This window comes from Pan paniscus, chromosome 11 (assembly GCF_029289425.2).
Source record: "Pan paniscus chromosome 11, NHGRI_mPanPan1-v2.0_pri, whole genome shotgun sequence".
Lineage (NCBI taxonomy): Eukaryota > Metazoa > Chordata > Mammalia > Primates > Hominidae > Pan > Pan paniscus.
Window position 1 is genome coordinate 6,282,859 of NC_073260.2, and position 27,442 is coordinate 6,310,300.

At 56.2% G+C, this 27,442-nt stretch overlaps 3 protein-coding genes across 12 annotated transcripts in view; 1 reads left to right on the plus strand and 2 right to left on the minus strand.

Annotated features, from left to right (window-relative positions):
- Window positions 1-1,358: 1,358 nt before the first annotated feature.
- CEL (carboxyl ester lipase) lies at window positions 1,359-15,194 on the minus strand. Of its 3 annotated transcripts, XM_008976049.6 has the most exons (13): window positions 12,295-15,194; window positions 12,048-12,154; window positions 11,805-11,924; window positions 9,313-9,463; window positions 9,105-9,227; window positions 8,630-8,827; window positions 7,170-7,300; window positions 6,885-6,992; window positions 6,625-6,742; window positions 4,971-5,157; window positions 4,577-4,780; window positions 3,168-3,365; window positions 1,359-2,839 (listed from the first exon to the last, which is right to left on the minus strand). In XM_008976049.6, exons 3-13 carry the CDS (start codon window positions 11,877-11,879, stop codon window positions 2,161-2,163), a joined length of 2,172 nt encoding a protein of 723 aa, XP_008974297.3. In that variant the 5' UTR covers window positions 11,880-11,924; window positions 12,048-12,154; window positions 12,295-15,194; the 3' UTR covers window positions 1,359-2,160. The 3 variants fall into 3 exon arrangements, with proteins under 3 accessions (XP_008974297.3, XP_063449983.1, XP_063449984.1); XM_063593913.1 differs by lacking the exon at window positions 11,805-11,924; XM_063593914.1 differs by lacking the exons at window positions 11,805-11,924; window positions 12,048-12,154; window positions 12,295-15,194 and having other exon boundaries at window positions 9,313-9,489.
- LOC100969078 (uncharacterized) lies at window positions 12,533-15,580 on the plus strand. The gene is given in 5 exon segments (XM_014346310.4): window positions 12,533-12,678; window positions 12,680-12,846; window positions 12,849-12,970; window positions 12,972-13,115; window positions 15,455-15,580. Coding segments are annotated over 5 exon segments (705 nt in total).
- Window positions 15,347-27,442, minus strand: part of GTF3C5 (general transcription factor IIIC subunit 5) — a 30,374-nt gene continuing 18,278 nt past the window's right edge. For 3 of the 8 annotated variants that reach the window (XM_003822415.5, XM_055117531.2, XM_055117532.2), the window contains exons 4-11: window positions 22,900-23,095; window positions 21,718-21,822; window positions 19,934-20,048; window positions 19,388-19,468; window positions 19,066-19,163; window positions 17,753-17,835; window positions 16,942-17,084; window positions 15,347-16,036 (exon numbers count right to left, since the gene is read on the minus strand). In XM_003822415.5, coding sequence (XP_003822463.1) covers window positions 15,870-16,036; window positions 16,942-17,084; window positions 17,753-17,835; window positions 19,066-19,163; window positions 19,388-19,468; window positions 19,934-20,048; window positions 21,718-21,822; window positions 22,900-23,095 — 988 coding nt within the window. In that variant the 3' untranslated portion in view covers window positions 15,347-15,869. The other 5 variants (XM_008975997.4, XM_008975998.5, XM_008976000.3 and 2 more) reach the window with 2 other exon arrangements.

Genomic DNA, 27,442 nt, shown 5'->3' on the forward strand with positions numbered 1-27,442 from the left:
TTTCCTAATAGTGTCTTTGCAGAGCAGAAATTTTTAATTTTAATGAAGTCCAGGTTACATCACACAAGGCAGAAGTGCAAATCCAACACAGGTCCCAACCAATGCTGCCGCTCCCCAGCTGTGTGGCCTGGGCCCGTGCCTGCCTCTCTGAATTTCACATTTCCCATCAATACCTTCACTCAGCAAAACTATGGATGAGAAGTTCATGGCACAACAAATATCAGGGTCTACAGTTACTGTTTACAGGTTGCTCTAAAAGGAACACTTAAACTTTGTTTTCAGGCAGAGAAACATCCGCTTAAAAGTCCTAGGTAGGGGCTGAGCACAGTGGCTCATGCCTGTAATCCCAGCACATTGGGAGGCTGAGGCGGGCAGATCACCTGAGGTCAGGAGTTCAAGACCAGCCTGGCCAAAATGGTGAAACTCTGTCTCTACTAAAAGTCAAAAAAAATCAGCCGAACGTAGTGGTGCACGCCTGTAGGCCCAGCTACTCAGGAATCTGAGGCAGGAGAATAGCTTGAACCCAGGAGGCAGAGGTTGCAGTGAGCTAAGATCATGCCATTGCACCCTAGCCTGGGTGATAAGAGCGAAACTCAGTCTCAAAGAAAAAAACAAGAAGTCTTTGGTCAGTGTCTACATCTGCATGATTAAAAAAACCCCAAAGTTCTAACTGTGTATCGGTAGCTGGCTTAATCTACCAATTAAGTAACCATAGTTACTTAAGGGACCTAGAGGCACAATTATTTATTCTGTGGGATAATTTAAGGAGAATGAGCAAAACGATCTTAAATGATCCTTAGTAGTCTTAATATTTTATCCTAATACTTTATATAATTTATAATTTATTTAAATTCATGTACTTTAAATATAACTCATATGATTTATTGCAATATCTTATATTTCTTTTTTTTTTTTTTGAGACGGAGTCTCGCTCTGTTGCCCAGCCTGGAGTGCAGTGGCATGATCTCAGCTCACTGCAAGCTCCGCCTCCCAGGTTCCCACCATTCTCCTGCCTCAGCCTCCCGAGTAGCTGGGACTACAGGTGTCCGCCACCGTGCCTGGCTAACTTTTTTGGTATTTTTTTAGTAGAGACGGGGTTTCATTGTGTTAGCCAGGATGGTCTCGATCTCCTGACCTCGTGATCCACCTGCCTTGGCCTCCCAAAGCGCTGGGATTACAGGCGTGAGCCACTGCGCCCGGCCTATATCTTATATTTCAAAACTAGCATATGTATGTTATAGGAAAAAGAACATAAACAATTATGTTGGTGCTGTCGAACCCAGACTTTCAGCATAGGTGGAGAAAGAAACAAGTGTAAAATCAGAGAAGTAAAACCTGACAGTCTTACAACTGGGAAATACCTGTATGAATTCATACTTTTATTATTATTTGAGATGGTGCCTTGCTCTGTTGCCCAGGCTCAAGTGCAGTGGTGTGATCTCGGCTCACTGCAGCCTCTACCTCCCGGGCTCAAGTGATTCTCCTGCCTCAGCTGGGACCTCAGGTGCGCACTACCACACCTGGCTAATTTTTTGTATTTTTAGTACAGATGGGGTTTCACCATGTTGGCCAGGCTAGTCTCCAACTCCTGACCTCAAGTGATCCTCCTGCCTCAGCCTCCCAAAGTGCTGGGACTACAGGTGTGAGCCACTGTGCCCGACCTCATACTTTTTTTTTTTACTGGTTAAAAAAAAAATACTTATTTCCTGGCTCTGTCTCTTCCAAAGCCCTAGCAGTAATGAAATCCCAGGAGCAAGCACCACCCCTGGTGACCAGACTGGGGTCTCTAAACACCATATTCACACCGACGAAGGAGCGCACCCTGGGGAGATGGTTGGGCCGGGTCCATGGCAGGAAATGTCAGGGAGGGGCTGGAGCCTGCACCATCATGGTGGCTGCAAGTAAGGAAGGTGCCCAAGACCCAAGGGTTGAGTCAAAGGACTACAGAGGTCAACCTGAGGCCGCCTCTGGCCAAAGATAAGACGAGCTGGACATGAAAAAGCAAGCCTGCAATTGACAGGCAGATCCTGCAGCTTAGCCTTGGGAGCAAAGAAAGATGCCGACAGGGGTATGAGGCTTTATTCAGGAAGAGCTCAAGATGGGAGGGGAGCCCCTGGGGTCCCACTCTTGTGGCCTCTTGAGACCAAGGCTCATGGGACGCTAAAAACTAATGACTGCAGGCATCTGAGCTTCCTTGGAGTCATCTGTGGGGGGCACAGGGGCGGCCTCGGAGTCACCCGTGGGGGTCACGGGGGGGGCCCCGGAGTCACCCGTGGGAGGCACGGGGGGGGCCCCGGAGTCACCCGTGGGAGGCACGGGGGGGGCCCCGGAGTCACCCGTGGGCGGCACGGGGGGGGCCCCGGAGTCACCCGTAGGGGGCACGGGGGGGGCCCCGGAGTCACCCGTAGGGGGCACGGGGGGGGCCCCGGAGTCACCCGTAGGGGGCACGGGGGGGGCCCCGGAGTCACCCGTAGGGGGCACGGGGGGGGCCCCGGAGTCACCCGTAGGGGGCACGGGGGGGGCCCCGGAGTCACCCGTAGGGGGCACGGGGGGGGCCCCGGAGTCACCCGTGGGCGGCACGGGGGGGGCCCCGGAGTCACCCGTGGGGGGCACGGGAGTGGCCTCGGAGCCCCCTGTGGGGGGCACGGGGGTGGCTTCCTGGTCGGTCACTGTGGGCAGCGCCAGATAGGTGAGTGTCCAGTAGTGCAGGAAGTTGGTTCTCAGGCTCCGCTTCATGGAGCTGCTGTCCATCTTCTTGGAGATCTCCAGGTAGCCGCCGTTTTCCGTAGTGTAGGGTTCCCAGTGTGTGGGCACAGCCGAGTTGCCCATGTTGGGGTCCCTGCAGAGTGAGAAGAGGCTGTGCAGGGGCTGGGGACTCCCAGGGGGCTGAAGCCCTGCTCTGCACCTGCACGCCTGAGCCATCCCTGCCCTCTGAGCTGGCCCTGGGCACCATGCCCCTCACTGCATACCGGGCACTGGCTGTGCACGTGCACGGGCTTGGGGCTCTGCCAGTAACTCTCATCCTCAAACACACGTGGATTCCGATGCAGGGGGAGGTTAAGTGACTTGCCCAAAGTCCCTCCACTGGCAAATGAGGGAACAAGGCCTCGTGGTGGGAGGCCCTTCTCGGCTGTGGCCCTCCACCCTGCACTCAACCCACGCCTTACCCTGTTTTGGCAAAGTTGGTCCAGTAGGCGATCATGGCCTTAGAGACTGTCCTGTCTTGGGGCTGGTAGCCCGTGGGGGTGGCGAAAGGCTTCCCGAAAACGTACTGAATGTCATCTGCATGGTCGGCCCCCACCCATTTGGGGTAGACGGGCATCCGAGAGGGATGGGAAAACAGGTAGGTGTAGGTCTTGGCACTCCTGGAGGGGAGAGACCACCCAAGTAGGCAGGGTGCTCACTGGGGACCGATCAGCCCAGAGACTGGACTTGGAGGGAGGTCCCGGGCAGCGGGCAGGGAAGTGTCTGGGGAATTCACATGAAGAGATGGGGCTTCTTACACCCAGGGAAGGGAAAGCTGAGAACCAAATTCATGGATTCATGGGTTCCACAATTTCAGCTGAATTTATACTTCACCTCCACAAAACATTGTGAGGCACCTTCCTTCTAGAATTCAGTATCAAGAAATATTTTGCTCTCCAAGACAATGTGCATTCTTCAATTAGATTGGACAAGGTATAGGCCCTCAACTGTTTCCCTTTTTGCCTTGACTGAAAGGAGGCTCACAGCTAAATGTACTGCTTAGTTGCTGCAAAGCTTTCATCCTAGACTTCTAGGTATACTTTTATCTTCCTATCTTTTTCGTATTCCTAACTTATTTTTTATTTTTATTATTTATTTACTTATTTATTTGAGACACAGTCTCACTCTGTTGCCCCTGCTGGAGTGCAGCGGCGTAATCTCGGCTCACTGCAACCTCCACCTCCTGGGTTCAACTGATTCTGCTGCCTCAGCCTCCTGAGTAGCTAGGATTATAGGTGTGCACCACCATGCCTGGATAATTTTTGTATTTTTAGTAGAGATGGGGTTTTGCCATGTTGGCCAGACTAGTCTCAGACTCCTGACCTCCAGTGATCCTCCCACCTTGACCTCCCAATGTGCTGGGATTACAGGCATGAGCCACTGTGTCTGGCCTTATTTTTTATTATAATTGGCTATTATTACATGAAGATTTTTAACGTGGTGGTGGGCTGAAATTATTTTCTAAGGTGGCAAAGTTGAGGCCCATAAGAGTCAGTGGATAGAAACCATTATCCAGTGTTCTCTCAGTGCACACAGCATGGGGGATGGAAGGTAGCTCAAGAACTCTCCAGTGGGAAGGACCATGGGGTGCAGGGCTGAGCAGGGCAGAGGATCATAGGGTTTGTAAACCCCCTGTAGGCTGGGAGGTAAAAAGAGGCCCTCAAGTCTTGCCAGGCCTCAGCAAAGTGGATCAGGCAGGCACAGGTGGGGACTCAAGCACCACTTTCCCAGACAACCCAGACACCTGAGAGCCACCCACAGCGAGGCCTCGGCTGGAAGGTGCAGCACCCCAGGAAGGCCCCCAGGAGCCACCCGCTGCCCAGATCCTCACTTGGCATTGGCTCTGTGCTGGGCTATGGCAATCTCGGTGGGCACCAGGAAGAGGACATCGGTCTCAAAGTCCACCACGGTCTTCTTCTTATTCTCCTGGGATGGGTCCTGGGCCCAGGACTCAGTGTAGACATCAAAGGTCGTCTTGGTGCCTCTGAGCCCCTTGGTGAATGTGAACTCACTGACCAGCTTGTAGAAGTCCTCCCTGGGGGAATCAAGTAGGCACTGACACTCAGCCTCTGCCAACAGGAGGGTGTGTGCATACTCGCCCCGACTGGTGCTAACTTCCTCACTCCCAACTCAGTGCCTTCCTCCTCCAGGCTGGCCCCCTCGCCAGTGCCTTCCCGGCAGCCCTCCCGCATGGGTCGCCCCTGAGTCCTGTGCCCCCTGCTTACTCCGTGACTTTCTTGTTGCCCTTGTTGATGGCAGGCATGTCGATGCTGGCGAAGATGTGGCCGTCCATGTTGTTGGTGCCTGCTATATAGTCGATGTCGGCGGCGTTGGCGTACAGGTTGATGGGGTCATCGGGAATGAAGTCTCCATCAATGACAGGGATGAAGCCCACATAGTGCAGCACGGGGTCTGGGTGGGAGAGCCAGCAGGTTAGCAGGTTCTTGTACCTTCCAGTTTCCCCTGAGCCGCCCCTTGCCTGTCAGGGCTGGAATTGGCTATGTCCTCCCTTCTCTGATCTATGGACACTTGGGGCAGGGTTGATTCTGCACCATCAGGGGCATCCTGTGCCCTGTAGGATGTTTAGAGCATCCCCGGCCTCGACCCACGAGGTGCCAGGAGCACCCCCTCCGCAGCCGTGACAATCACAAATGTCGCCAGGCCCTTCCACACCTCCCCAGGCGGAGAGCCACTGTCTAGGGCCAGATCTGTCCTCTTCAGCGGCAGCCCCTCCCTCTCCTCTCTCTCTTTGCTGGGCCTGAAGCAGGAAGGAGGAAACTTAGAAGCCACTGAGGGAACTGATGGAGAAGGAGCTCCCTCTCTCAGGGCTGGGTTCCAGTCCATCAGCCAAAAATGGTGCGAGGTCTGCATTGTACTCCAGACCCCTGGACGGGCCCCTAGAGGACCCAGTGGCTGCTGAGGCAGGCGGGGCCCGGCTGTCACTGGGCCCAGCACAGCAGGCTTTGCTTCTAGCGGGGCCGTGGGGGTTGCTTTGTTTGGGCTTGTCCAGCCCGTGCAGTTGAGCTCATGTCAGGTAAACGTGCAGATGACTTGGCTTCATGGCATGTTGCCATAGAAGAATGAGTGAGGGACAGCCTTAGCGTAGCAAGCTGGTAAGGCTGACATGCAGAGGTGTTTGTGGAAGGGGTCCCCAGGCCTTCCCGGGGTACAGAATAGTGGAGCTGGAGGCTGGGCCCCAGTGCTACAGTTCAGTAAATGTTTGCTGAATGAATGAACAAATGAATGAACTGTCATCTAGCACAAAGGCTCTTGGTCTGAGGTCTATGAGTCTCCCTAAAATTATACGCAAATGACTGCATATGAATGCATGAGGTGGGGGAGGGGGCCCCAAATGTTCATCAGCTTCTCAAAGGGGAGTCTGTAACTCATGGGAGATAAGAATAAAGAAGGGGCCGGGCGCAGTGGCTCACGCCTGTAATTCCAGCACTTTGGGAGGCCGAGGTGGGCAGATCATGAGGTCCCAAGACCGAGATCATCCTAGCTAACACGATGAAACTCCATCCCTACTAAACACACAGAAAAATTATCTGGGCATGGTGGCATGTGCCTGTAGTCCCAGCTACATGGGAGGTTGAGTCAGGAGAATCACTTGAACCCAGGAGGTGGAGGTTGCAGTGAGCTGAGATCGTGACACTGCACTCCAGCCTGGGCAACAGTGAGACTCCATCTCAAAAAAAAAGAAGAAATGGCACCCCCTCTCCCTTACAGCTGGGGCCTTCGAGGGGAGACACCAGCTAGTTGGTGACAGGACAAGACCGCAGCTCTGGCACCTTCCTCTCTCCTCCAGAGTACTCCCTGGCAGTACCCCCCTCAACCCCCACCTCGAGACCCCATGGGCCAACCCGAGCAGCTACTCACACTCCAGGCCTGCCAGCGGCACCTTATAGGCCAGCGTCAGGGCTCGGGGATCAGTAATCTTCAGACACTGGGCCATCCTGGCAGCATCACCCACAGGGCAACCCACCTTTTCAGCCACCTGGGGGCAGAAGTGAGGCCAGCAGGTAGGTGAGGCTGGAGCTCAGGGCTCCGAACCATTTGAAGGTAAGGACGGGGTCCAGGATGAAGAATGGAAATGTGGACAGCCCCCACCCCGCCCAGCCCTGCCCTCCTCCGTTTACCTTTTTGGCCCAGAAGAGTGGGGTTTTCTGGATGACCCAGGGACTCAGGGCCACGCCGCTCTGGCTGATGGCTCGCCGGATGAGGCCCTTGTTGTAGGGGGAGAGGGTCTACGAGACCCAGAAATCCCGTCACCAAGGCCGCTCCCCACTCTGCCCACCCCACGCTGGGACAAGGACACCCCAGCACCACAGCCCCAGCTCCACGCTCCTCCTCCCACCCTCCCCTTCCCGTTTGAGCTTCCTCTCAACCTTTGGGGCAGGCCCTCCCCACGGGGATCCCCAGACCTGCAGGGAGACGCTGGCACCTCCAGCAGACTCCCCGAAGAGCGTGATGTTGTTGGGGTCCCCCCCGAAGGCCGCGATATTCCTCTTCACCCAAGCAATGGCCATGTGCTGATCCCGAAGGCCATAGTTACCTGGAGGCAGGGCAGGGGAGGGGGTGCTAGAGACCAGTGGCGCAGGCCTGGCCTCCAGGAGGGGAGATCAGCATGGGTGGGGCGGAAATGCCCTCAACAGAGTTGGGGCCATGGCAGAGCCCCAGTTGGCAAATGGTGGGTCCCTAAGAAGCTGGGTCGGGTAGGGTGCTGGAGGGGGTGGGTCCCCAGGAGACTAGGTCGCGTTGGTTGCTGGAGTGGGTGGGTAACCAGGAGGCTGAGTCAGGTGCAGTGCTGTATGGGGTGGGTCCCCAGGATGTTCAGTCGGGTGGGGTGCTAAAGGGGGTGGGTCCCCAGGAGGTTGGGTTGGTGCGGTGCTGGAGGGGGTGGTGTTTGTCGGGGGCAGGATGGTCAGGCCCATGCACCTCTCCTGCCCCTGCCCCAGTCCCTCCTGTCTGTGTCCTGCCACTTCTGTGTCCACAGCTGTCTCTGCCTCAAGGTATTGTTCTCTGTCTCTCACTCGGCTCTGCTCTCCTGGTTTCTCTCTGAGCCTCAGCCTGTCTGCCTGTCTGTCTGTCCCACAGCCTCTTATTTTTGAGATGGGGCCTCACTCTGTCGCCCAGGCTGGAGTGCAGTGGCATGACCACGGCTCACTGCAGCTTTGAACCCCTGGGCTCAAGCGATCCTTCCACCTCTGCCTCCCAGGTAGCTGAGAACAGAGGCATGAGATACCATGCCTGGCTTTTTTTTTTTTTTTTTTTTGAGACAGAGTTTTGCTCTTGTTCTCCAGGCTGGAGTGCAGTGGCATGATCTAGGCTCACCGCAACCTCTGCCTCCTGAGTTCAAGCCATTCTCCTGCCTCAGCCTCCTGAGTAGCTGGGATTACAGGCAAGCGCCACCACGCCTGGCTAATTTTGTATTTTTAGTAGAGAAGAGGTTTCTCCATTTTAGTCAGGCTGGTCTCAAACTCCTGACCTCAGGTGATCTACCCACCTTGGGCTCCCAACGTGCTGGGATTACAGGGGTGAGCCGCCCTGCCCAGTCCCCAGCTAATTTTTAATTTTTTTGTAGAGATGGGGGTCTCCCTGTGATTTTCAGGCTGGTCTTGAACTTCTGCGCTCAAGTGACCCACCTGTGTGGGCCTCCTAAAGTGCTGGGATTACAGGCGTGAGCCACCTCTCCCGGCCTCTGCAGCATCTTTTATTTTACTACGGCTACCAAGGGCCTCCTGCATCTCATGATTCTACTCCAGCTTCCGGGTCTTTCTGTGGACCGCCACTGGTTGTTTGGGGTGAGGGGTGCTGAGGAAAATCTCCCTGCTGGGCTCAGCATGCTGGTCGCCCCACCTCAGGGCCGAAGGCACCCATGCACCTGGCAGGTTGGCGTCCCCAGTGCTGAGGAACCCAAGGGGGCCGACACGGTAGTTGAAGGTGACCACGATGACGTTTCCACGTGTAGCGATCTCCTCGCCGTCATACAGGTAGTTGTTGAGGAAGTTGGCCCCGTGGCCGGACCCCATGAGGAAGGCGCCTCCATAGATCCAGATCATAATGGGCAGGTCCCGGGAGACTGAGATGGGGGAGCGGCTGGTGACCCCAGACGCCCCGCCTGGCCCTCTCCCCAGCCGGTCCCCTGTCCCTGTGCAGCAGGTGCCTGGGGCCAAGACAGGGAGGTGCTCCAAGGCGCTGCCCTGCCCCAGGCTGGGCAACGGCAGTGGGCGCTCCCCTCCCCGCCTCTGTGGGATTTCATGGAAGTTCAGCTTTGCAGCCCCCAGACTCAAGCCAGGAGTAGACCCGAGGCAGTGGCTGCATGGGAGGGTCCCTTGGGGAGTAGGGGGGAGGCAGACCTTGCTTCCTGCCCTGGGGTACCCAGATGTTGAGGTACAGGCAGTCTTCATCCCCGTAGGTGCTGTCCTGGGTGATGGTGGCCTGCAGGCATCTGTTCTTGAAGTTCTTGGCCTTCAGGGTCCCTGCAGGTGGCAGGAGTTGGCATGAGGAAGGCAGCCGCCCTCACCCGCCCCGCCGCAGGGCCAGTCTGGCACCACCCACTCCCACCTTGCCAGCCAGGGTGTGGCTGAGGATTTTCCAGGGCCTTGGTGGGAGCCGCGAAGGGGATGCCCTTGAAGATGTCCACAGAGTCACCCAGGAGGCCGAGCTTCTTATTGACGCCTTCCACGAACCCACCTTCTGTGTACACGGCGCCCAGCTGTGAGGGAGACACAGGCAGAGTCAGGGGGGCTCAAGCCCCATCGGCCTGAATCCGGAGGGGGCAAGGCAAGCCGACTCCGCGTGCCCAGAGGCAAAGACAGCTTCAAAGCAGGACAGCTCTGCAAAGGAGACCCAGGCAGCACCCCCTGCCCTGCAATGCTCAGGGCTTTAGGATTCCTGTTCCTCTCCTTATCCCTGGGGGTGTCCTGCTCCCAGAATCTTAGAGGAAACTGGCTCAACCAGTGTTCCCACTAGGGAAGCCGGCCAAGAGGTGGGATGGAGGTTTGGGTTCTGGCTATGGCTGCCCAGCTTTGACTCCGATCCTCAGTTTCCCCATGTGGAAGACGAGCGACAGCCGTGTCTCCTGTCGGCCTGTTTGCCATCACATGGGAGGCCTGTCCAGCTCCCGGCAGGAGTGTACCCAATGCTCAGTGTACCCGGGATGTTTCACACCAACCTTCCTCTTTTCTGAGGGGTGGGGCCTGCTTTTCCCTCCTCCCATCTCCCTGCACAGGGCCTAGCTGGCTGGGCACAAAGTCGATGGCCCCATGCCCAAGTCCCCACAGTTCCTGAGCCCCCTGCTGGTAAAGAACCCCCTAGGGACCACACCCCCCACCCCCGCCACGCTTCCCTGTGCCATGAAAATTGCCTCTGTGCACCAAGCTGTCCACCCCCACGAGGGGCCTGGAGGTTGGTGCTCATCCACCCTCTGTCCCTGACGGAACTGAGGCTGGGCAGCTTTTGGGCTTGAAGTCACCCTGTTGAGAAGCAGCTGTCTGCCCCAGTGCCACCTCCTGTCCATCTTGGGCAGCAGCTCCCCATTCCCGTGGTGCATGGTGGGACCAGGTCATTGCTTGCTGGCTGTCACCTATGCCAGGTTCCAGGTGGGGAAGGGCAGGGTGGCCCTACACCCCCAGGCCCAGCCAGGGTCCCAGCAGCCCTCTGAAGTCTAGGGTGATGGGCCCCCTGTCACACTGGTGTGGGAGAGTGTGGCGGTTGGAACTGGAGGAAAGGAACCAGAAGCAACACATGCAGGCATCGTGGGCATCCCCTGCGAGGCATCTGTGTCTCCTTGTGCCAGTGGCGTGATCCCTGTGCAATTGAGACTGGCCTGAGGGCCTCAGGGTGGGGAAATGGGGAGGGGTCGTGATGACCTGCCGAAGGCCCCTCAGCACCCCAAGAAGAGCTCGCCCAAGAAGAAGGTGACCTCTCCTTTGAGTCAGGAGCCCAGGACCACTGCCCAAACCTCCAGGTCCCAGGGCCAGGGAGTGTGGAGAGCAGGCAGCAGAGGGGGAGACAGGAGTCCCCAGGGCCTGAGACACAGCAGGCGGCAGAACAGCGTGGTTGGGATCTGGGGTCCCCTGTGGGACTGCTGCTGGGGGCAGGGACTGGGCCGGGCACCGACACCGGCTTCCTGTGGGGCTTGGGGTTTCTGTGGCTTCTCCTTCACAGGCAGAGAGGGCGGAATTTATGGATGCCTCGAGAGGGCTCCTGCCTGCCGGCTCTTTCTGGAGGGACCCGGACCCGGGTGTGGACTAGCCCGGCTTTCAGGCTCCTGCACAGGAATAGGAGGCAGCAGCTGTGCCATGCTGGGCAAACTGCCTGCCTGCTTCTCTCCACCCGTCTGCCTGCTCTCCACACTCCCTGCCCCTGGGCCCGTTTCCCCTTCTGTAAAATGGGAACAACAGAAAGGTTGGTAGGTGGGATCACCAGGATTAGCAAATGCAAATTCAAGAGGCCCAGTTACATTTGAATTTCAGGTAAACCGTGAATTGTTTTTTAGTGTGTTTCATTTTTTTCTTTTTCTATTTTTTGAGACAGAGTCTCGCCCTGTCACCCAGGCTGGAGTGCAGTAGCGTGATCTCAGCTCACCGCAATCTCCACCTCCCAGCTTCAAGCGGTTCTCCTGCCTCAGCCTCCCGAGTAGCTGGGATTACAGGCACCCACCACCACGCCCGATTAATATTTGTATTTTTAGTAGAGATGGGGTTTCACCATGTTGGCCAGGCTGGTCTCCAACTCCTGACCTCAAGTGATCCACCCACCTCGGCCTCCCAAACTGGTGGGATTGCAGGTGTGAGCCACTGCGCCCGGCCCATATAAATTTGTTTCAAATATTGCATGGGACATACTTACACAGCAGTTCTTGGCAGTTTATCTGAAATTCAAATGGAATTGGGCATCCTGCGTTCTACCTGGAACCTGTCCCCATAGAAATGAGCGTGAGTGCCCGGGATCTGCTGCGGGGCTGTGCTGGGCTCTTTCTCAGCCTGGCCCGAAGTTTCCAGATCTGATTGAGCGAGAGAGCAGCAGGACCTGCCCCTCTGCTGGGCTCTTACCTTCGCGGCACTCGCCACTGCCCAGCAGCAGGTGAGGCCCAAGACAACCAGTTGCAGGCGCCCCATGGTGAGCATCAGCCTCTGGGTGGCCCTCCCTCTGGGCCTCGGGTATTTATGGAGCTGGATCCAAGGTCACATGCTTGCTCATGAGCTCTCAGGCACTCCCTCCCCTCTACCCCCTCAGGTGCAGGGAAATCCAGTTTTCCCAAAACCCACAGTGCACCTGTGCAGGTTACCACTTACCTGGGAGCAGAGGCAGGTGGCAAGGTGACAGGTGGTAAGGGGGATGGTGGGGCCGGGCAGGGTGCACAGTGCCCTGCCTTCTGGTTTGTTCACAGGGCTTGGTGTCACTGTCAGAGAAAAGGGCATACTTTGTCTCCATGCCCTGCCTGTCCCCTAGGTCCCCAGAGGGGCTTCAGAGGGGACCGAGCATGTGACTTCTGGGACAGAGAGGGCAGCATGCTGCAGGCCCCTCACTCATGTGGCTGACCTTATCTGTACGAGCTTTTCCTGGGGCCCGTGGAGCGGGCAGTCCAAGCTGGGTGTGAATCCCAGAGCAGCACAAGGCAGTCCCACTCAAGGGTGTGGAAGTGTCACCATCCAGCCTGATGTGTCCTGGGAGGGAGGACTAGAGGCTCAGGGGGTGTGGGTGGGGGGGTGCGGAGGCATCTAGCCCAACCATGTGGGTTTCCCTGAGGAAACAAAGGGCCCAGCCAAGGCCCTGGGGCATGCCCAGGCAGAGTAACAGAAGGGGAGGGAAAGAGGCCAGCGGGAGGGAAGGGAGAAGGTCGTGTGAGGTTGTGGAGGAGGAGGCCAGTCGTATTTTCTGTGAACAGGTATTACTCCTGGAGCCAGGAAAGGCTCTGAGAAGTGAAAACACCACGAACAAAGTCTTAAGATGGGGCCTTTAAGAAGCTCAGCCAGTGTGAGGTCACCCTCACTGAGACACTCAGTGGCAGCTCCAGCCACCGCACAGCCCTCTGCAGTGATGGGAACAGGGCGAGGGCAGCCAGAGCCTTCCCACCCAACAGCCCCCCAGGAGACTTGGAGCCTGTGCTTCCCACACCAACCACACCCCCGTTCTGCCACCCCTGCGGCCGGTGCCAGGGACCGAGTGGACCTGCAGAGCCACGTCTGTCCCTCTGTCTGTCGACCACAGCCAGTGCCCAGCAATTCAGGAGGCCTAGTGGGCGAGGGAGGCTGGGGAAAGGACTGGAGGGTGGGAGGAGGAGTTTGGCCACAGGAAATAAGGGGCCTGCAGGTGGCTGGGGCGCCCCAGAGCAAAGGCATTTGCCTCAGGCCTTTGCTGCAGTGTTATTTACAGTGGCTAAGGAGGAAAGGGGAGGGCAGAGGGGAGGCAGCAGGGAGAGGAAGGAGGTAGGGGAGGGCTGGGGCAGGGCAGAGGGAAAGGAAGGCCCCAGTTTATATCTATGTACATTTTTAGAGCAGCTTTAGGTTCACAGCAAAATTAGAGGAAGATTACAGAGATTTCCCGTATGTCCTCGCCCCACTCCAGTCTCCCCCATTATCAACATCCCCCACCAGGGGGTACAGCTGTTAACACCTGATGAATCCACATTGACATGTCATTATCACCCGGCGTCCACAGAGGTTTTTTGTTTGTTTGTTTGTTTGAGACAGGGTCTCTGTCACCCAGGCTAGAGTGCAGTGGCACAATCATAGCTCACTGCAGTCTTGAACTCCTGGGTTCGAGGGATCCTCCTGCTTTAGCCTCTGAAGTAGCTGGGATTACAGGCGTGCGCCATCACACCCAGCCGATTTTTGTATTTTTAGTAGAGACTGGGTTTCACCATGTTGGCCAGGCTGGTCTCAAACTCCTAAGCTCAAGTGATCTGCCCGCCTCAGCCTCCCAAAGTGCTGGGATTACAGGCATGAGCCACCGTGCCCAGCCTCATACTTTATTTTTTTAAAATTGGCAAAAAAAAAACAAACAAACTTATTTCCTGGCTCTGTCTCTTCCAAAGCCCTAGCAGTAAAGAAATCCCAGGAGCAAGCACCACCCCTGGTGACCAGACTGGGGTCTCTAAACACCATATTCACACCGACTGAGTGCACCCTGGGGAGATGGTTGGGCCGGGTCCGCAACAGGAAATGCCAGGGAGGGGCTGGAGCCTGCAGCATCGTGGTAGCTGTAAGTAAGGAAGGTGCCCAAGACCCAAGGCTTGTGTCAAAGGACTACAGAGGTCAACCTGAGGCCGCCTCTGGGCAAAGATAGACAAGTTGGGCATGAAAAAGCAAGCCTGCAATTGACAGACCTGAGAGTTCACCAGGCAGCCCAGGAAACACGCTCTCCACCCCCTCCTGCCCTGTCACTGGCCCTTGCCAGGGCACTAACTCATTGTTCTGAAAACTGTTAGAGGTGATAACAGGCATTTTCCCTTCTTTTCTGTGAAAATAGTATTTCAGGGTAATCAAACAGACGATGAGGAAGATTCCTTTATAGGATTCCAGCTACTAAATGCAGAGGGAACGATATAATTCAAAAAAATCACCATTTTGCACCCTTAAGGAAGTAGTAGGTCCAGGCAATTATCAACGGCTGTTCAAAAGCCATTAAATAGGCTGGACGCAGTGGCTCACACCTGTAATCCCAGTACTTTGGAAGGCTGAGGCGGGAGGATCCCTTGAGCCCAGACTGGACAACATTAGTGAGACCTCATCTCTACAAAAATTCAAAAATTATCTGGGCATGGCGGTACACAACCTGTAGTTCCAGCTACTCAGGAGGCTGAGGTGGAAGGATCACCCGAGCCCAGGAGGTTGAGGCTGCAGTGAGCCCTGATTGCATCACTGCACTCCAACCTGGGCGACAAAGCAAGACCATCTCAAAAAAAAAAAAAGACCCACAAACGAAACAAAAAACCACAGAAACCCAAAAACCGTTAGATAAAAGACCAACACATCAGGCTGACAACACCTAAACCTGCTGGTCAATCCTAGTAAGCAGACCTCCCGTGCACGCAGACTGACGCAGCCCAGGAAGAGACCTTGAACCTGAATCTGGCTGAGCCTCCACCTGTCCCCAGGAAATACAGGGGAGAGAGGAGCAGGTTCAGCACCACACAGAAGCAACCAGCCAATCCAGAACGGGGCCATTCTCTAGGACAACTGACTGTTTCTTCAACAAATACTCGGCACGCGCACAGGTTGGGAGGGAGTGCTGCTGCCGACTTGGGGAGACACAAGAGGTGCCTCAGCCAAGGGCAACATGGGGAGCGGGGCCAGGCAGGCAGGCTCGGTGGGCTCAGGACCCACTAGTTTCACACTGGGCAGCCACAGGACAGCAGGGCCCGTTTCCCATGACTTTGTCAAGAAGGTATTCATTTAGGGAAGAACTGACCCCAGGCCTGGAGTCCTCCTAGCTGCCCTCACCCAACCCGACCACATGTGAGGGCACAGGCCAGCACTGCCAGCATGTCACTGAATGAATGAAGGAATATATGAAGGGGACAAAGGGGGACCAAGCCCCAAGGCAATAAGACTCCCCTGCAGCGCCAACATTCACACCGAGAAACCAAGACTTCTCGGGAAACTGGTTTAATAAGGACAATTCCAGAGGGGCCTGGCTGTGGCCAAAGCTGTGCCAAACGGTTGGGATCCAGAGCTAAAGGCACTTCTTGCCACGTGAGACCATGGGCGAGGCTCCCCACGCTATCTCCACCACCACCGTCATGAGAGCCAAGCGAGACTGGCCTGTGGCCTGGGGCTCCACAGCTGCCCAGCTCCACCTCCGGCATTTACTGGTCTCATCCTGAGAGGCATTGGGTGCCCACTCACTGGCTGGATGCTGGGCTGGTTCATGGGTGGCAGAGCCAGGGTATACCCTTTGGGGATGTCCCTAACCCCTCAGGACCAGAGGCAGCACCAAGCAGCACGTCACAGCCAGTGCTAGGGTCAGCTGCACCCTTTGCTGGGACTCCAGCTCTCCTCAGAGGGCCTCCTAGGGCCATTCCGGGCACCGTGGGCGGCAATGGGGAGCCCCGGCTCCCTCATTAGGCCAGACACCAGTCTGGCCGGGTCAGGGAGGCCCAGCCTTGGGCCCTGTCACACGTAGTCCAGAATCTCTGTCTCCATCTCGTTTTCACTGCCGTCGGATGGCTTGAAGTCCTCCTCCTCCTCTTCCTCCTCCTCATCCTCCTCCTCGTCTTCCCCAGACTCGTACGTCAGCTGCTCTTTCCCGCCGTCAGCCTTGGCTGAGCTGGAAAAGAGAGCTGGGGCCGGAGGAGACAAGGCCATGGGTGTCCCATGCAGGCTGCCGGGTGGCCCCAGAAAGGCCACCAGGCTCTGGGGAGCCTGTTTACTACTATAAGGGTCCGAGCTCGAGCTCTTAAGAAGCTGGTGGGTAAGTATGGGGTGGAGGCCCCCCAGGGAAGCTGTAGTTTGACGGGCACCCAGGGGAATCCTGCAGCAGGGGAGCCATGAGCAGCTTCAAGGGCCCATGGACCCTCAGGAGTGAACACACCATTTTCTCTGGGAAAGGGTCCACACCCTTGATTAGATTCCCAAAGGGGGCTGAATCTGGGTTCCAAGCAAGACCAAGAACCCCTGCTTCGGTCAGATCTGTGGGGCATGGCTGGGTCCAGGATGCCTCCTCCCCAAGCCTGGGAGGAGTTCCCTGAGAGAGGGGGCCTCTTATAACTCCCCCGAGCCTCGTCAGACCCACAGCCTGGCAGGTGTTGCCCCCTTCACTTTCCCTGCAGCTGGCCCTCACTCCTGCCAGGGCTGCCTGGTTCCAGGAAGGGGCTGGGCCACACAGAACAGGAAGAAGACAGAGGCAGAGTCTGCGCATGCACAGCTGAAAGACATGGGCTGGTGTGAGGGTGTCAGGTGGAGGCCCCGATGGCAGTGCCAGGCTGCTGCACCCGGCCCCTCTGGGCTTGTCTCCTGCCCTGGACCGCAGGGCTAAGGGCCTCGGCTGAGGCAGCCTCTGGGCAGCTGGGGTGATGCCAGCACCTGGGCTGGGCTCTGGCTCACAATGTCCTCCTCCCACCAGAGCCAGGGGCAAGATGATGCCACCTGGGTGCCATTTCCCAGGAATGGGTCCCCTTAGGGACACCTCTGTCTCAAAGGAGATCCCCAGGCATCCTGGACCCCCTTTACCCCAAGCGGCTCTTACCAGGCCTCTTGGAGCGGATGGTCTGCCGGATCATGAGGGACATGGTGTCCCTGAGCTCGTCGCTGGTCTTGGGGAGGCACCACCCATCCCGTTCTGTGCAGGAATTCTCTGCCCCGTCATTGCGGTGAATGATCTTCTGCAACCTGGGGGTGGGGAGAGGGTTGGGACATAAAGTCCCAGGGTGAGTCTCTGCTAAGAGATGCCAGTGTTGGTTTTTGCCGGAGGCAGAGCTGTACTGAGAAAGGCAGCCCCATGAGCGAAGTCTACAGAGAAGAACTGGAAACACAAGCTGTGTGCTCCCAGCTGGGGCCCTAAACCTGTGTGCTCCCTGGACCGCCTCACACACATGAAGCTGGCCGTGTTACCACTGCACATGCTTCTGGTGAACCATGGCTTTCAGCAGAGTTCAAGATGTATTTGATGTGTTCCCATCTCCTCTCATCCCAGTGAGTGCCCTTTCCCTGCAATTCTTTAAACATCACTGAGAACAAGTCGATAAAAGGTTTCTGGGATCTGATGGGTCCTGGGATTGAGAACCACCTCATGGGGCCTTTATGTGGACAGTGGAAGAGGAGCAAGGACATAACAGTAAGAACTGTCTCTGCGCAGCTTGGAGCCATGGCTTTCTATAGGGCACCGCCTCTACGAGGGCCACCAGCATGCCAGGGCTCTCGGCAGCACCAAACTCTCAGACAGGCGAGTGCTCTTGCCGGAGATGAAGGCCGACGTGAAGTGGAAGAGTTCAGAGACCACTTTGGTCCCTGGGTCCCACGGGCCCCCCTCAGTGTCTCAGGGCCCCTCCCATACGTACTCTTCCACATTCAAGTCGCATAACTGGTAGAACATCTGCCGATAGGGTGGCAAGGCCCCTTCCCGGAAGATGTAGACAGAGTCCTGGTGACAAAGGGGGAGAGAGACAGGGAAGGTGAGCCAGAGCCCTGGGGCTGCCAGTGTTGCAGACTCCATGTAGGCTCCCATGGGGTCTCTCCAGGGAGCTGGCTGGTCACCAGGAGCAGGTTGGGCAGACAGGCTGGAAGGCCACGGAGGAGTTGGGGAAAAAACAATGTCCAACTCCCCAGGAGGCTCTGGGAGAGGCAGAGGAGCACCCAGGCCCTCCCGGGGCCACTGGAAACGGTGAGCCCGCCTGTGCAGCAGGCCATGGCGCCCATGGCATGGGGCTGGCACTAGCCTTGTGCCGGGCTCTGCTCTCTGTGCCCTCCTGCACTCTGACCTTATCCCTCACCCACTGCTGCTAATTTGTCACCCTATGTCCCCCTATGGGCTGCCCTGACATCTTTTCTGGGGAAAGCAGGGCTTAGTGAGTGTTTGCTCTCTCCTTTCCGTACCCAGCCATGTAGTTCTAGAGTAAGGATAACGGCCTCCTAGGAGAGGCCTCGAGAAGGAAGGCCGCACAGGCTGTGGCATGATCGCCCCTCACTGGGAAGACAGCAAAGGTCTGAAAAACCTAGAAAATAGGCAGGGGCCCCAGACACTGGGGGACAGCGAGTCCCTCGCATCACCCGTCTCTGCTGCACTCATCTCTGCCACCCACTCCCTCGGCAGGTGATTCCACCGTGCGGGATGCCCCCTTCTCGGCCTCCCCCAGGACTGTGGAGCGGTTTGCGAGAGCCTGAATGTGGGAACAGCTCTGGAAACTGCCAACCCCCGCTGGGCAACCGCACTGACGGAAACGTGAGCCGGTGAGGCTCCCGCCACAGCTGCAGCCCACATGGCCTGCTCTGGCTCTGTCCTCCTGTGTGTGCCCAATTCCGATCATTCCCGGAGTGGTCACGTGGCTCAGTGGGGGCCCAGGCTCCCAAAGGGCTCGAGAAGGACAACCACATGCAGCTGCTGGTGCCAGACTTCCCTGAGACTTGTCACCACCTCTTCGCCAGATGTCCCCAACACACACAGCCCTGGGGGTTTGCACCCGAGTTCTCACCCTCAGTGTCTGAAGGCTGACCTAAAAGGAGGCAAGGTGCCGAGGCCCCGGTGGGCAGAGCTGCCCTAATCACAGCCCCCCAGGTGTCACCCACAAGGTGCCCGGCCCCAAGAGGGAAGTCCTCCCCTCCATTCCTGGCCTCCCCTGGGAGCCACTCCCTCCTGGGGCTCAGGGGCGCCCACCTTGAGCTTGTACTTGCTGGAAGCTGGTTTCCGAGCACCACTTGTCCCCGATGGGCCCAGGCCCTGCTTCAGGTCATGCATGGTGACAAGCTGGCTGGCTGCGTGGGGAACAACAGCAGTGCTTGGAATGTGCAGGGTGGGGAGGAGGTGTCTCTCCCAACCACCATGCCCTGCCCTCCTGCCAGCCCACCCCCTCCTAGGGGAGGAATGACCGGCAGAGCCCTGGAGTGACCCCCAGGAACCACCTCCCCGTCTGGGTCCAGGTGCCCCGCCTTCCTTGGCAAATCACTCATGACCCACAAAAGGCGCCTGGCACGCTTACGTGTCTTCTTGACGGTGATGGGGAGGCTGTAGTTGTAGGTGCTGCGCTTTGCTTTGACCGGCAAGTCACTGGGGGCGTAACCTGCAGGCGAGGGCAGGCAAGTCAGGTGGGCGGGCACAGGGCCCGTCGGCACACAACACTGGCTTCACACTGGAGATGGGACTTGGGTCCATGGGGCCAGCTCCTGAGAGGGCAACCCCAGGCTGCCAAGCATGCCACTGCGGTCACCAACACATCTCAGCACTTCCCAGGCAGGGCGGGCACTGACGCTCTCACAAGTGCCTGGCCTGCATCACAGGACCATAGGGCACGTGGAGTCACTTAATGAGGGGCTGTGGTTCAGAAACGGGCGGTCAGCGGTGGGGCCAGCACAGAACTAGGACTTTCGTTTCCACGCCATTCTGCATTCAAAAGAGTCTCAGCAATGGGGGCAAAAGGTTTTTTTATTCTTTCCAAATGAAAAGATTCTTACTACAGAAGAGAATGCTAGAAACTGAAAGAGAAATAGAGAGAAAGGCAGGAAGCAAAGCTTTCAGGAATTTTTACCGTGTTTCATTCCACAACGGATTCGGAAATCGAGGACTTGATAAATCTTGGCATCTGGGTTTTTTCGGGGGTCATACCCAAATCGAATCCATAGGCTGCGCCAGGGGCCTGTTATCTGGGACAGAAAAGGGGGGAAAAATGTGAGGTGAGGTGAAGGCCCAGGTCCCTGGACGGGCCAGAGCCTACAGTGAGGCAGCAGAAGAGCTCAGGAGCTGGGGACAGGGCTCTGGATGCCCAGCCCTGCTCTGCCACATGCAGGCCCTGTCACCTTGGTGAGGGCACGTGGCCTTTCCAAACCTTGGTCTTCCTGTCAGATGGAGGGAACAGGAGCACCCTTTCCTGTGGGTTTTTTTTTTGTTTTTTTGGGGAGAGGGTCTCACTCTGTTGCCCAGGCTGAGTGCAGTGGCAAAATCACGGTTCATTGCAGCCTCAACCTCCTGGGCTCAAGTGATCCTCCTACCTCAGCCTCCCAAGTAGCTGGGACTACAGGCACGAGCCACCACACCCAGCTAATTTTTAATTTTTTTGTAGAGATGGGGTCTCATTATGTTGCCTAGGCTGGTCTCAAACTCCTGGATGCAAGCGATTCTCCCGCTTCAGCCTCCCAAAGTACCGGGATTCTAGGCGTGAGCCATCGTGCTTGGCCTCCCATGGTTTTTCAGAGGATTAAATGAGATAGCGCCCGTGGAGCCTTTACCATGGTTCCTGGCACATATTAAGTGCCCAATGTTACTACTGGCCTAATCGATGAGACATCTTCTGTCCCCAAACGGAGCTTTTGAATGGCTTATGTCTAAAAAGCCAATGCCAGCCAGCCGCAGTGGCTCTCGCCTATAATCCCAGCATTTTGGGAGACCGAGGCAGGCAGATCACTTGAGGTTAGAAGTTCGAGACCAGCCTGACCAACATGGCGAAACCCCATCTCTACTAAAAATGCAAAAAAAGAAAATTAGCTGGGCATGGTGGCGTGCGCCTGTACTCCCAGCTACTTAGGAGGCTGAGGCAGGAGAATCACTTGAATCCCAGAGGCGGAGGTTGCAGTGAGCAGAGATCACACCACTGCACTCCAGCCTGGGAGACAGAGTGAGACTCCATCTCAAAATAAAAAAAATAAATAAAATAAAATAAAATGCCAACGCCAAGCAGCACAGGTCGCTCTCCTGAGCCGGAAGTCCAACAAGGCAGAAGAAATGAGTCTTTCTTGTGTCCTACTGCCTGTTGCAGACCCTCACGGTCATGTCTTACGCTGGCCTCCCCTAATGCTCTGTGAGGCCTGGCAGCGGGGAGGATCCTTTTCCAACCAGCACCTTTGGGAATCTCAGTAATGACATCTGTCTTTACATGCTTGTGGATCAAAGGTGGATCTGCCTCCCACTGAACCCCACTCAACACAGGTAGAGGACGACATGGGGCCGCTATGGTCAGGGGCTGGGTTCTGCAGCCCAACAGGCTGTGGAGGGCGCCCTGGACTCAGGGAGCTGAAACTTTTCTAGCTGGCTTTAATAAGCTGTCTTAGGGATGCTAGGATCAGGGGGCCAGGACAGAGAAAAGGAAGGATGGGGGTGCCAGGACGGGGGAGGTGCTAGGTTGGGGGTAGGGCAGGAAGGATGAGGACCAGGCCAGGGGTGGGTAGGAAGGATGGGCCAGGATGGGGGTGGGGCAGGAAGGATGGGGAGCCAGGATAGGGGGTTGGCTGCTCTTACTGTGGCTCTAAGACATCACAGCAGGGACCAGGGACCACATGGGTGGGAACCAAGGCAGGTGGGTGGGCAGCTGACACTTACCATGTAATAGGCTATGAAGGGAAGCAAGACCTTGAGCTTGTCTGGGTGGACGCTGATGTTGGCCTTGACAGCATTTCGGGACCAGATGGGACGGATGTCGAACAGCTGGGGAGGCCAAGGGCAGAGGCTGAGATGAGCACCAGCAGCTTCCACCCTCCTGCCCTGAACTCCCAACATGTTCTGGGCCCCAGCGGCCCCTCCAGAGAGGAGCTGGTAGAGGACAGGGGCTGGACACACGGGGCGTGGCCCTAGGACCTCCTGCTCTCACTAATTCATCCCTTCCCTCAGAAGCCTGGGCTGCATGCCCAGCCTGTGCCAAGTGCAGTTGTGGGGCTGGGTCTCTCAAACGATAAGAGACATGGTCGCTGTCCTCATACAGCCCACAGCGCGGTGGGGAGTAGGGCTCAGGGGGCACATGCTAGAGTCCCCATGCTGCCCCAATCTACAGAACAGGTGCCTGAGGTGGGACATCGTCAGGGCTGAAGGGGACAGCCTGGCCTGGGGAGGACTGCAAAGGTCAGTGTGGCCGGAGTGTAGAGGGCCAGGGGGCCGGGGCAGCGGGCCTCACAAGCCAATTCAGGTCAGGAATGTGGGCTGTGCCTGGTGGGCAATAAGGAGCCACTGACAGTGTGCCCCAGTGACTGCTGGAAATCAACAAGACATCCACGTGGTCTCCCACAGGCACACTGCGTAAGGGAAGCGCCGGGCTCCAGGTGGCAGTGGCCTCACTGTGAACCTGATGCTCATGCCAGTGGGGACACAGGACTCCACGGCACCCGCAAGCCCGGGGAAGGAGGGCTGCCTGGCAGCACGGTTCCAGTTCTAACGGTAAGAAAGTGCTGGGCTTGGCACACTAGGTGCCCCACTGGCTTGGCTGCAATGAGTGAATGGAAGAATAAGAGCTCAGTGGATCCCAGAGCTCCACGTTTACGTCACATCTGAACAATGCACGCATATTTTTCTTAAGAACTCTAAGAAGCATTTTCAACCTCGGGAATGTAGAACTTATACCGACACAGCCTTTAGACATGGCATCTGAAGATGAGAAGTTCCCACGCACTAAGGAATGGGTAAAGGTCAGTGCAGCCAACCCCACAGCCAGGAACAGGGAGCAGCTGGGTAAACACGGGAAGCCAACAGAGAGGCTGGAGCCACCGGGGCCAGGCGCAGCGCAGGACTTGCCTTCCTCAGCTCCTCCTCCACCTTCCGGTCCACCGGGTTAGTGCACACTCTCCTCCACGTCTGGGCTGCAGCCTCCAGCGGCTGCTTGGGCACCTCCTCATCCTCAAAGTTGACAAAGATGGCATTGTGGGGGCGCCGGGCTCTGCTCAGGCCAATCAGATTCTCACCTGAGATGGGGGGATTGTTGTAGCCTTCCCTGGGGGCAGAGAGTACAGGTGAGAACAGGAGCACCAAGGCCATCCCAGGCACCCGCTGGGCCAGACCAGGCAGGGAGCCCAGAAGCCCGGCAAGGCCCGCAGCCACCGTGTGCCTCTCTCTGGACATCTGTGCTGGGAAAGGACCCCAGAGTCGGCTGCTAAAGGAACCTGTATTCACAGAGGAAGAGATGCAGCCACAACTGCCTATGACAACTCAGAGAAACCCTGGGGCCTGCAGCTCTCAAACTGGGGAAAGGCCAAAAGGTCCTAGAAGCTGGAGTGCAGGAAAGGGCACCTGTCATGGGGCTGGTGGCCCCAAAAGTGCACTGAGTCAGGCGCAGCACTGTCCAGCCAGTGAAAAACTGGACAGAGTCTAATGTCCAGCAGCTGGCAATGGTGAAATCACCCAGCACAGCTGCATGAGAGAACGCAATCCGTTGTCAAAACAGGGACAAGAGCTTCACTCACTCACATCTGCTTACATGCGATTCACTTATTTAACACTCAAACTAATCCTACAGAGAAGGGACCATTTTCTAATAAAGCAGCTGAAACCACAGGGACTGGGAAATTTGCCCAGAGACGGAGCTCCTGGGAAGGAGCTGGGACTCCCATCGAGAAGCCTGGCTGCAAAGGTCCCATCACACACCTGTCCTGCCACCCAACAGAGCATGACTCTTTGGCTCACAAGCATCTCGACCACATGTAGATGAATGAACAAAGAACCTCACCAAATGGCATTGTCATGAAACACAGGGGTTAAAGCCAAGGGTTCCATTTGTCCAAACACATAGAATGTCCAACACCAAGAGGGAACCCCAATGTCAACTACAGACACTGGGTGACGACGTCTCAGCATAGGTTCATCCACTGGTAACAAGCGCCCCACTCTACTGAGATGCTGATCACGGGGGAGGCTGAGTGGGGGCGGCTGGGGGGCATAGGAGAAATCGCTGCGCCTTATTTTGCTGTGATTCTAAAATTGCTCTAAAAAAATAAAGTCTTAAAACACGTACACACACATACAAAGCAGAGATTCTAGAACTACCTCTGTGTGTTGGCACAGAACACCCTTAGGTAGGTATTTCTCAAAATATTTGTAGTGGTTACGTCTTTAAGGTAGGACACCAAACTTATACAAAAGCAGGCAGGCCAGTGTAAAGAACCCCCACAAGCCCGTCACCAGCTTCAACAATGATCAGCACGTGGTTAACTGCATTTCATCGAAGTGCATCTTAAAGTAGGTCTCGGACATCATCGAATTCACTCGGGTGATCATTACCTTTTAAAATGTGTTTCCATTTTACCTTAGTTTTCTACATGAGTACATAGCATCTGCACACTTACAAAGAATAGCAGTAATTTTCACATTGTGAAACAAAACTAGAAAGACGGGATCGAGCCTGGGCCTTCTTTTTAAAGTGCCTGCGTTAGAAACCGCACGGGACAGGTCAGCACTATCGCGTTTTCAAAGATGTCCCCCAGGAAAACCGGGTGGTCACCTGCAAGAGCAGCCCACCTGTGCCCAACCCTGTAGGGAGAGGCTGCGGCAGCCTTGGCTGCACCCCCAGACCGCTCCCCATGGTGGCCTCAGGCTGTGGTCTGTGTCACCATGATTCTAAGTAGGTGGGGAACTGCTGGCAGGGGTCGAAGGGTGCTGATGGCAAAGTCAACAGGACCACCCTGGAGAGTCCCTGAGGAACAGGAGGGACCCACCATCCTCCAGTTAGGAGGACCCCGTCAGGCCACCCAGCAGCCTCTGCTTGCCCACCTGGTTTGTGGGAAGCTCAATCTCCCCAGGAAGGGGCCAAGGAGGCAGTGGCTAGGTCTCCTCCCTGCCAGTCCTCATGCACCCAGCAACGTCAGCAGGGCAGGAGAATCGACAGCAGCCCTGGGAGAAAATGCAGGTTCTTTCCAGGTGCTGGAAACTGATAAACCACATGGGGAGGGAGGGGGGCCTTGGGGCCCGAGGGCAGCTGGCCCTCCTCCCTCATTTTACCCCAGGGGCTTGAAACAGCTTCCCACTGGCCCACAGGGCAGAGCAGTAACTCAGATGCTGCTGCCATCTAGTGCCAGGGGCGGCAGTGCTGACAAGTGCTGTTTTCTTTTTTTTGAGATGGAGTTTCACTCTTGTTGCCCAGGCTGGAGTGCAATGGCACGATCTCAGCTCACCTCAACCTCCACATCCTGGGTTCAAGCGATTCTCCTGCCTCAGCCCCCCAAGTAGCTGGGATTACAGGCATGCGCCACCATACCCGGCTAATTTTTTGTATTATTATTATTTTTTGAGATGGAGTGTTGCTCTGTCGCCCAGGCTGGAGTGCGGTGGCGCGATCTCGGCTCACTGCAAGCTCCGGGGGTTCACGCCATTCTCCTGCCTCAGCCTCCTGAATAGCTGGGACTACAGGCGCCCACCACCACACCTGGCTAATTTTTTTGTATTTTTAGTAGAGACAGGGTTTCACTGTGTTAGCCAGGATGGTCTTGATCTGACCTCAGGTGATCCACCCGCCTCGGCCTCCCAAAGTGCTGGGATTATAGGTGTGAGCCACCGTGCCCAGCCTGTTTTCTTTTATGTATTTTTGTTTCTGACAAGAGTATGCTGCTTGTGGTGAAGAAAAAACAAACCAAAAAACCACTTTTTTTTTTTTTAAAACACGGTCCCACTCTGTCACCCAGGCTGGAGTGCAGTGGCACAATGACAGCTCACTGCAGCTTTGACCTCCCAGGCTCAGGCCATGCTCCCATCTCAACTTCCCAAGTAGCTGGGACCACAGGCACACGTGCCACCACACTTGGGTGATTTTTTAAAAATTTTTGTAGACACAGGGTCTCACTATGTCGCTCAGGCTGTTCTCAAACTTCTGGGCTCAAGCGACCCTCCCACCTCAGCCTCTCAAAGTGCTGGAATTACAGGCATGAGCCACTATGCCTGGCCAATAAGCAACTTTAAAAAATAGGCTGGGTGCGGTGGCTTACGCCTGTAATCCCAGCACTTTGGGAGGCTGAGGCAGGCGGATCATCTGAGGTCAGGAGTTTGAGACCATCCTGGTCAACATGGTGAAACCCCGTCTTTACTAAAAATACAAAAGTTAGCTGGGCGTGATGGCGCGCACCTGTAATCCCAGCTACTCGGGAGGCTGAGGCAGGAGAATCACTTGAACCTGGGAGGCAGAGGTTGCAGTGAGCCGAGATCGCGCCACTGCATTCCAGCCTGGGTGACAAGAGGGAAATTCCGTCTCCAAAAAAAAAAAAGGAAGGATCATGTCACCCCCTGCTTCAAACTCTTATAGTGAGTACGATACACTTACAGAAAATGGTATCATTCTATGTGCAACAGTTTTCTGCAGGGAGGCAAAGTGACTTGATTCTTTTTAGTTAATACATTTCCACAATGTTTTGTTTTTTTTCTAACAGGTACAATTTATTCTTACAATCAGAAAAAAGTAGGGGGTGGTGGTGGTAGAGGATGTTACACACTAGGGGACAGCAACCAAAAGCAACATGTGTGGCCCTTGTTTGGCTCCTGAGTGGCTTTTGAGACAATCGGGAAAAAGTGAACAAGGACTGGTTGTGGGTGATGTTGGGGAGTGCTATTCACTCTGTTGGGTAGGAGACTGGTATTGCGAGTCTGTCTGAAACATGAGTCTTCCCTGTCGGAGATCCGCACTGCTTGTTTCTGAAGGCAGCACTGTGTCACTGGGGGTGGAGAGGAGCAGAATGTTGCTCACTGGACGCTCCTGATGGGCACGTGGGGGCTACTAGACAATCCAATTCTCTCCACCTTTCTGCAATGCTTTTCTGGAGGCAGAGAATAACACACTCTCTCTTGAGGATGAAGCCTAGGCACTGGTCTTCACTCCCCACCCCCATTCTCTGGCTCACCTGCTCTGGGGCACAACAGCCTCCCCAGCCTTCCTTTGCATGCGCCAATCCCCTGGTCTGGAAAGTTCTCCCTGGATCTTCACCTGGCTGGCTCTGTCTCAGCTCCAGATGTCAGCTCCTCTGAGGGCCCTGCTGCTACCTGTAGCCCCGGCCCACTGCCTTCCACCAGTGTGGCCCACTCCCCATGATCTCCTTTAAGGCTCCCAGCCATGTACTCATGCTCTGTCTAGCTCCCCGCCCCTGCACTGCACCCCAGCTGCTGTGTTGTCCGTGGACACCAGGCTCCAGGGAGTGCCCTGGGCCACCACAGGTGCTCAGTCAGGACATAAAGGAAATACATAATGAGGAATGAGAAAGCCCTCCCACCCCTTCAAAGAAAACTGCTCTGAGCCCCAAATCTTCCAGACTTTTCTAGGCTTCTGTTATCACACCACCATTTATTTCTATTCCACAGAATCTGG

Excerpts from the sequence above, each read along its gene's own strand:
- CEL (XM_008976049.6), bottom strand. The coding sequence starts at position 11,879 with ATGCTCACCATGGGGCGCCTGCAACTGGTTGTCTTGGGCCTCACCTGC. Across the intron at positions 4,781-4,970 it reads GGCAACAAGAAAGTCACGGA|GGAGGACTTCTACAAGCTGG; the intron begins GTAAGCAGGGGG and ends TGATTCCCCCAG. Across the intron at positions 2,840-3,167 it reads ACCAACTTTGCCAAAACAGG|GGACCCCAACATGGGCAACT; the intron begins GTAAGGCGTGGG and ends CTCACTCTGCAG.